The sequence below is a fragment of the Dryobates pubescens genome, chromosome 1 (genome assembly GCF_014839835.1).
Source record: "Dryobates pubescens isolate bDryPub1 chromosome 1, bDryPub1.pri, whole genome shotgun sequence".
NCBI classification, from domain to species: Eukaryota; Metazoa; Chordata; class Aves; order Piciformes; family Picidae; genus Dryobates; species Dryobates pubescens.
This window is the reverse complement of record NC_071612.1, coordinates 46,833,743-46,842,256: the sequence shown is the minus strand read 5'-3', so window position 1 is coordinate 46,842,256 and position 8,514 is coordinate 46,833,743. Positions and strand designations below refer to the sequence as shown.

The 8,514-nt window shown below is 51.3% G+C and overlaps 1 protein-coding gene across 1 annotated transcript; it reads left to right on the top strand.

Annotated features, from left to right (window-relative positions):
* Positions 1-7,011: 7,011 nt before the first annotated feature.
* PPP1R3B (protein phosphatase 1 regulatory subunit 3B) lies at positions 7,012-8,286 on the top strand. The gene has a single exon (XM_009898170.2). It carries the CDS (start codon positions 7,036-7,038, stop codon positions 7,894-7,896), a length of 861 nt encoding a protein of 286 aa, XP_009896472.1. The 5' UTR covers positions 7,012-7,035; the 3' UTR covers positions 7,897-8,286.
* The last annotated feature ends 228 nt before the right edge of the window (positions 8,287-8,514 follow it).

Below are 8,514 nucleotides of genomic sequence, written 5' to 3'. Positions count from 1 at the left end.
GGGCAGAGTACACATTTCTTGGGGTGCTTGACCATGAGTGCATATGAGATCCAAAGGGAGCCATGCCAAGGCAAATTTCCTGCCTCAGGCTTGCAGCCAGTGTAATTGAAGTTACTCCTCATTTCTGAAGAGAGCCAGGAGAAGCAATGTGACCTCTGCCTTGGATCCCAGCTCCCCAAAGCACAGTCAAGAGCCTTAACTGAAAGCAGGATTTCCTTTGGTACTGGGGCACATTGAATTCTCTTTGCTTAATTTCCTAGGATGGCCACAGGAGTCTGAGACCTATGGAAATAAACCAAGTCCAGCAGGACTTCTCAAGTCTTTCCTTTGATGGAGCTGTGTTTGCTGTGACCCTACAGGAGCTGAAGAGGCTTGTGACCAGGAGAAAGTCCCAAGCAACACACATCAGACCTCAGCTGTATCTAAGACCAAGTTCATAGTGAACTAGAGAGAAAGAGAAGCCATGTTTCCTATAGATTTCTGTCATGTTGTCCCTCTCACTTTAATGATCACAGCTTTTTCCACCACTCTAAGAATAGCCCCATGGCATGGGCTTGTATAGCTGGTGAAGGGGCTGTCAGTGCTGTCTGGACAGCTGGAGCAGACACTGCACTGGCCAGAAGACCACCCCATCCAAGCCCCACTCTGCTTTTGCTGTGTGAGGATGCTCACCGGGTCTCTCCTGGTCACCACCTGGTGATTCTCACAAAACTTACAAAGAGGTCTATGAGCTTCCCACTCACTTGTCAAGTGTGACTGAAACCCACCAGTATGTCTACAAGGGATAAAGGAGGACTGACAGCTAGACAGACACCCATCTCAGCTTCCTTTCTGGAGGATGGCATCTCATGCTGCCCACTGCCACCACTTCTGGGGTAATACACTGGCCTGGCTGTCTCTCCCACCGTGCCTCAGTACTGCCCAAAATAGCATCTTCTGTTTCAGTCAGGCTTTTCTCCTTGACCACATGCCCTCTACGACAAATACAGCTCCAGAATTAGTTTCTCCCTTTGCATTTTGATATGAAGCAACATCTGGTTAAAATTACTTCAGAGTTACCCTCACAGCCTTATCACAGGCAGGCAGACTTAGAATCTCTGCTTGGTGCAAACATTGTGGCCTGGAATAAAGGCAGCAGCATATTCTCAGTACTGACAATTTCAAAACTGCTGGAAAACACTAACTGTGCAACAGCATCAGGTGCATCACCATGGCAGGCACCATCTGTCTCTACTGGCTGCTGCAACAAGCACAGGACATGTGGCACCTTCACTGCTGCCACAAGGACTTTTAGAAGCCAGGGAACCATGGGTTTGGGAGTTCCTGGGCAGGCTGGGGCTGCAGTCAGGTGCGGAGGTGTAGGAGACTGGAGTTCACATGCACATTGGCAGTGATGGGGGATGGCAGCTGGAGCGGTAGGACAAAGAATGTAGCAAGAGGGGGCTGCTAATTTGGGATGGGTCATAAGGTGTGGGATGGGCTACTCCATGGCAGCAGCCTCAGCATGGCTCCCTGAGCAGTGCTGTTACATCAGCTGCTCCTGGTTTACAACACTCACCCTTGAGCCTTGGCCGCACAGCCTGCTGCAGTGTGGACACATTGCACAACACCACCAGCCCAGCTGGGGCTGCCCAGCAGCCAGCTGCTGGGAGCCCAAGATGTCGCAGTACCCTCCTGGTTCCCAACAGGGAGATGTTTCATCCATCCTTGCCTCTAACAAGGTACCAGAGGAGGTGGTAAGACAAGGAAGGTTCCCAAGTCCAGTGATAGAGGTGACACTTGAAGGACTGTGGCAGGGGAAGAAGGGATGCCCCACAGGAGGGACAGAGAAGCTTTAACTTCTCTCCCTCATCGAGCCAGTGGGTCTGTACCCCAGAAGTCATAAATTCTTCACCCAGACCAGGAAAGGACCCCAGGTGAGACCTGATAGGAGAGTGGGACCCTCCTTCCAGAACTGTCATAGATGGGACTGGTTCTGCAACATTATCCCAGGAAGAAACACTCCCAGATTTTCTTTGTCTTGCCAGGGAGCAAGCTCTTCCTTGGTGCTCAGCAAGGTAGGAGGGGTGGAAGGCTGTGAGGAAATCACAAGGACCACTGTGCAAGGGCCTAGCACATAACTAAATATAGCCACTATCTTAGCTCCTCACAGATAACAGCTTATGTCCACAGCCTGCCACAACGCCCTGCCCCAATTTCTACCTACCTTTGCTTTGCGAGCAAACACCAGGCAGCAGTTGTGAAACACCCTGCCCCACTCCTGGCAAACAGGGCTTGTGTTGCAGGGCAGAAATGCACCCTAAGCCACCTCATATGTATCCCATCCCTGGCACTGGGGGGTGGCTGGCCAAAACCCACACAGTTCAGAAGCTAACCAACATCTTGGCACCACTGTGGTGTTAAGCAGCCAGCAATGTGCAGGAGAAACCTGCAGTGGACAGACAAGCATAAGTCATATTGGGGCTTCTTGGGTTTTACACTCATCCCAATAAATTCATCACTTCCAGTCTGGTGTCCCAAGCTCAGTGATGTCGAGCCAGGCTGCTGCAGTGACACTGCCTGGAGGAGACAGCAGTGGAGAAAGCCATGACCACCTTATCAGGTCTCTGTTTATTGCTCTGTGGCAATGGCTCCCCTCATTCTCTCTGCAAACCCTGTCACCAAGTAGCACATGCTGAAATCCCACCATACCCTCAGCACATGAAATATTGCAAGTCTGCAAGATTCCCCAGCTCTCCCTTCCCAACCTCAAATCCTATCATTACCTTTACCTAAAAAGGATTATGAAACAAACAAACAAAAACAAAAACAAAACATGATTTTGGGTTTTCCCCTCAAAAAAAAAAAACCAAAACATTTTTTTGCTTGTAGAGTAGCAAGTTTATGAAATGGCAGCTTCCAGCAGGAAGTCTCTGGCTTTAACAATAGCTCTGTGTTTCCACAAAGTAATTGAAAACAAATGTTGACACTTCAATCCTGCTTTTATGCTCTGTAAGGAAGACATGAGAAAGCGGCATTACTTGGAGCAGTTAGAGGCCAGATGTGGCACAAAAAGAGGCAAATGCCATTAACCCCACCGTTAGCAAATGGAGAAGGTAGATGCAGTATTCCCACCTTGCAGCAGGCTTTACAGCCTCCACTGTTTGCTCGTGGAGGCTGCATTTATCTTCAAAGCTGCTTCCCTGCCAGGGCAGCCAGTTCCATGAGCACTTTTCACAGCGTCGAGGAAACTGGGCTTTGCGCTGAAGCAGACTCGGGACAGCCACGGGGAGCAGAAACTGCAGGAACTGGTGGCCCGACAGCTGAGAAGACCCCTTGGCTCAGGTGGCCTCACAAAGCAGTTGGGGGCTGCGCCAGAGCATCGGCTCACCTGACAGATGTTTTGCATACGTGTCCAGGCAGGGGCTCCTGTGGGGTGGGTATCTGTGCCCGCTGGACCCCACAGGATCCCCCCTCCTCTTACCTCCATGGAGATAAGTCACCTCTTTGAGGAAGTAATTTTTTCCACTCCACACTATAAATATTGTCTGGAAAGAGGACGCTGGAATATCCTCTGGAGATTTTCACCCAGTGCCGGCGCAGACCCACAGCCTGGAGCTGTGGTCAAAAGCCGCGGATGTGTGAGTAACCCTGCACCCCACCGATCCCTGGGCATCCAAGCATCCCGGACCATCTCATCCAAGAAACCAGAGCCCCAGAAAGGGGTTTGTGACTCCTGCAGTTTTAGCCCTTATCGGCTGCTTTGTGGATGTTCACCGATTCACAGAATGGATCGTAGAAATTGTTTAGGATCATCGAGACCAACTGTTAACCCGGCACTGCGAAATTCACAAAGCCTCACTCTGCCCTTCCAGACAGGCAGGGCCGGCACGATGCTGTCAGCAGGACAGAGGGGGAATGAGAGCATCCAAGGCCTGACACGAGCCAGAACAAGCTAGCCCTGCTCGGGGAAAGGCAGTGGGGGCTGCCTTCGCAGAACTCCTCAGACCCCGGCGAGCGCTGCCGCGCTGCCCCGCTGCCCCGGCCTCTCGGGAGCCCACGGGCGCTCCGCCCCGGCCCGCGGCTCCTCCAGCCACAGCCCCCTACCCGTCGCGTGCCGGCCGGCCGCCCGGCTGCCTATTGGCCCCCCGCCGCCCCGGGAGCGCGCTCATTGGCTGCGGCGCGGGCCGGGCGGTGCGGGCGGGCGGCCTTAAGGCGCCGGGTCCGGGGCTGTCCTGGTGGCCGCGGCGCGGTGGTGGTGCTGGGACCGGCCTCATGCACTGCACCAGGTATGGCCCTGTGGCGCTCGCGTCGTACCCCCCCCCCCTACCCCCCGCTGCCCTTTGTCTTTCCGAATGCCCACTGTACTCTTCGGCGTGGGCCCGCAGTCCCCCTCGGGTACGCTTCTCGCTGCGGTTCTGTTACTGAGGTTGGAGGCGGAACCCACCATGCCGGGCTTCCCCGGTTCATCCGGGAGCGGTAGCGGGACATCCCGCTGCCGGGATCGCCGAGGGTTCTCTGGAGCCTCGGTGGGGCTGGGTTTGCAGCGCTGCTTTCACTTGCATAAGGGCCGGGCTGCCGCGGGGTTAACGTGTGACCTAGAGCTCGGGCAGATACCTGTGCGGGCTGAGCCGTTCCCGCGGAACTGCTCGGCCTTTCCCGAACCGAACATGAGGAGAGGGCAGAAAGGCCGAGCGCTGCTTCACCCAGCAACGTGTCACGTCTGAAAACTGCTGGCTTGGCTGCTAGTGCACATGGAGCCCACTGCAAGAAGGTTACCTGTTTAAAAGCAGGGCTGGAAACAGAATGGAAAGCAGTTAAAGGGGTTTTATGAATGTAGGCGTGAATAAACTCTTTTCCTCTGATCTCCTTCTCCTTCCTAGAAGTGAAGGAGGGAAGAGTGAACAGTGACTGGAGAGGGTAAAACGGCAGGAAAATGCCAAGAGGCATCAGCCCCTGTACCTTCGTGGGGCTGCCAGCTTTGCACCACTTGCTTCTTGCAGCTCCCTTTGTATTCTGAGCTTTCAAAATAATTTCCCTGCTCCCACCTTCAAAGCACCTGAAGTTCAAAACAGCCAGCACAAACCCAGAAAGAAAACCCTTCTTCTGTGGCTAGTAGTAGGGCATCAACAGGCTCTTGAGTGAAGCGATGTTGGAGGTATCACATAAGCTGAAAAAAACCCAAACCTGTAAAAGGTCATAGTTCAGCCTAATAGAAGGTATGAAAAGCTCTTGCTGTAGTTCTTAATGTAGAGAAAAGCTCCAAGTAATGCAGATCAGGCTGGGTATTTCACATTACTTTATTCTGAAAAAAACAAACCAAACAAACCCATGAAACAACAACAAAAAACCACCCAAGGCTTACTAGGAAACCTGAGTTCTCAGCAGTTATGGGAATTCAGCTGAATATATTTCCTTGGGAAAAGATGGAATGCACATGAAAGTGGCCCAAGTAAGTGAAGCAGTGGGTGCTGCATTAATTTAGTGAAGGAAATGACCTATATAAAGTGTGTGAATACAGACTTGGCAAAACCAGGGAACAGTGTTAGCAGACAGGTGGATCTGCTGTCTGTCAGCTGAAAGGCTGAAGGCAGCAGTGCAGGAGTTAGCTGGTGGGTGTATTGGGAAGCCAGCCTTGGCACATGTGCTCTGAATAAACAGATGCCTGTGCTGAATGGATGCTGTGAAAGCCTGCTCAGAGCTGCTCTGTTGGTGTTGCAGGGTGGGGAGTTAAAGCACTGGAGAGCATAGCTCTCACTTTATCTTGGCACAGGGGCTGTGTGTAGTTTTGTCAGCTGGAGCTCTGCCATGTCACGTGGCTAGCCACCCCTTCTACCACTACTGTCTTGCCCTGCTCTATATGGTGGGAGCAGTTTTGGAGCCTGGTCTGCAGCCAGACGGGATTTTTAGTAAGGGAATCCTGTGTTTAAGGTCAGCTGCAAGATAGTCATCTTAAGGGGGATGTGTGCGATAAACCTGTCCAGCAGTTTATCCAAAGCCAGGCCAGAGGGATTTTGCCAAAAGCATCTAAGCCTAACCTCAGTGTAACAGCAGGAGGGGTACAATGTTCTGGGAGGTCTCTGTCTGTTGAGACAGCTCCAGGGCTGCATCTGACAAGGTGCCAAATGAGGAGCTCCCACATTCTGGGCAGAAGAGCGGGACAGTGCTGCATCCCCGGAGGAATGGGCTGGGTGCTGGAGGGGGAGAGGCTGTGGTGAAGGAGCATGAGGCCTGTAGATGCTTGAGGTGCAAACTCAAATTGAGAGAAAGCCTGCTGGGCCATCTGAGCTGGTATCTGTTCTAAAGTGCACTAAAGGGAACAAAGAGGCTTCTCTGCACGTGTGGAGTAATGTCAGTGAAGTCTCTACCCTGCTGCTCTATCAGGCTGTTGCCATCTTTCCAATATCTCTTACAAGCATTTTAGATGGAGCAGTTCTTGGAGTCAGTGACAAGGAAAGTATGTAGCTCAACCAAATGAGTGCTTTTTAGCCTTTGAAAATACCAGACATTTGGGGCTTTGAAAGGTGAGGTCAGTTTCATACAGCAGCTTTTGAAAAACTTGGCTGTCTGTTCCTAGAAGGGCAAGTGATGCCTTAGAGTATGTCCTGGAGAGAGGAGAGCACAGCAAGAATATGCCTTTATGCAGCACTGGAATTGGATAATCTTACTTTTGTGGATATTAACAGGATTGAGCCGTGGGCTTTGTTTTGGCTCAAGAACACTCTGGATCCTGCTATTGCTACCCTATCAGGCCAGTGCCTATATATCTCTTCAAATTGTCTCTGTAGCAATTTCATAGAGGTTTTGAAGGGCACAGCAGGCTCTGGTCCTGCCACTTCTGCTGTAGCATGTTTCTCACTGTGTCTGTAGATCACATGATGCAAGTACCTGCCTTTAAGTCTGAGGGACCTGTGGGGTTGATGGAAGCGGGTTTCTTTGGGATGGCTGGGAGTAAGTGGTGTAGCAATTATCTGAGAGTCATTAAAGTGCTTTTCTAATGTCAGCTGATCCTTCTCATCTTTTAGAGTGTTGGACTATTTTCCTCACAAACAAGCAATGGCTGTGGATGTAGCAATGCAGCTATACCTATGCTCCTCACCCTTGCGGAGAGAGAAGTGTGCCTGCAAAATTGCTCCGAAGCCAAGCAAGCCCTTGCGACCCTGCATCCAGCTAAGTGGCAAGGCTGCAGTGAGCGGACCAGAAGAGGCAGCAAACTCCTTCACACACAGCAAAGTGAAGAAGAGAGTGTCATTTGCAGATAGCAGAGGCTTTGCCCTGACGATGGTGAAGGTGTTCTCAGAGTTTGATGATCCGCTGGATATTCCATTCAACATTACTGAGCTGATTGACAACATCGTGGGTCTGACAACAGTGGATGGGGACAGCTTTGTCCTGGATTTCACTCAGCCCTCTGCGGACTACCTGGACTTCAGAAACCGTCTCCAGGCAGACTGTGTCTGTCTTGAAAACTGCATGCTAAAGGATCGCTCCATTGTGGGAACAGTGAAGGTGAAGAACCTTGCTTTCGAAAAGACTGTGAAAATCAGGATGACGTTTAACACCTGGAAAAGCTTTGTAGATTACCCATGCCAGTATGTTAAGGATACGTATGGAGGGTCAGATCGGGACACGTTCTCCTTTGACATCAGCTTGCCTGAGGGGATTCAGTCCCATGAAAAAGTTGAGTTTGCCATCTCATTTGAGTGCAATGGGAAGGTGTACTGGGACAGCAACAGGGGCACAAATTACAGGATCATACAATCAGCACTGAAGTCCGCCCAGGAAGCTTTCCGCCCTCTGCAGGGCCCTGACTTTGGCAGTGCCTTTGACCAGTTTGGGAGTCCTCGGTGCTCGTATGGCCTCTTTCCTGAGTGGCCCAGCTATTCAGGCTATGAGAAGCTAGGGCCTTACTACTGACCCAAGAACAAAGTCCTGACTGACAAACTGTTGCTGGTGTGCCCACAGGCCTGGGAGCGAGTCTGAATGTAAGATGTACAGAATGGTGGAAGAAGTATGGCTCTGTGTAGCTCTGCATAAGCCTCCCAGCAAAACCAGATGTGTGGCCATCTGCTGGCAATGGGCTTACAGTCAGAGAAGCATCTCTGGCATAAAGGATCTGGCCCAACTCAGATAATTGGCTTTCTACATGCTCAAAGGACCAGGAGCTCATGTCTCAGTGCTGCTCCTTCCTCTTCTATACAGCTGCTAGTCTCCAGGCAAACACTGCAGTGTTTATATTGTCTGTCCAAGCTATGTAGTGGTGGCTGCTTTGTATTGCTTGCCTAGTGTTAAAAGGGTTTGTTTTCAAAATATGTTCTAGCATTAGGTTTTCAGTGGGCTGTACTTAAGCTGCAGGATTCTCCTGGCAAAGCTGGCCCATGCCTGTTGCAAAACAGAGTGGTTGGCTTGTGGGGAAATGGAGTCTTCTGCTAGCATGTGTCCTTGTAGTGTGAGGTCCTTCATACTGGAAGCTGAAAAGGTGTGTTGTAAATGAAAATGCAACTGTGATGACAAGAGATGTGGCCCTGCAGCCTT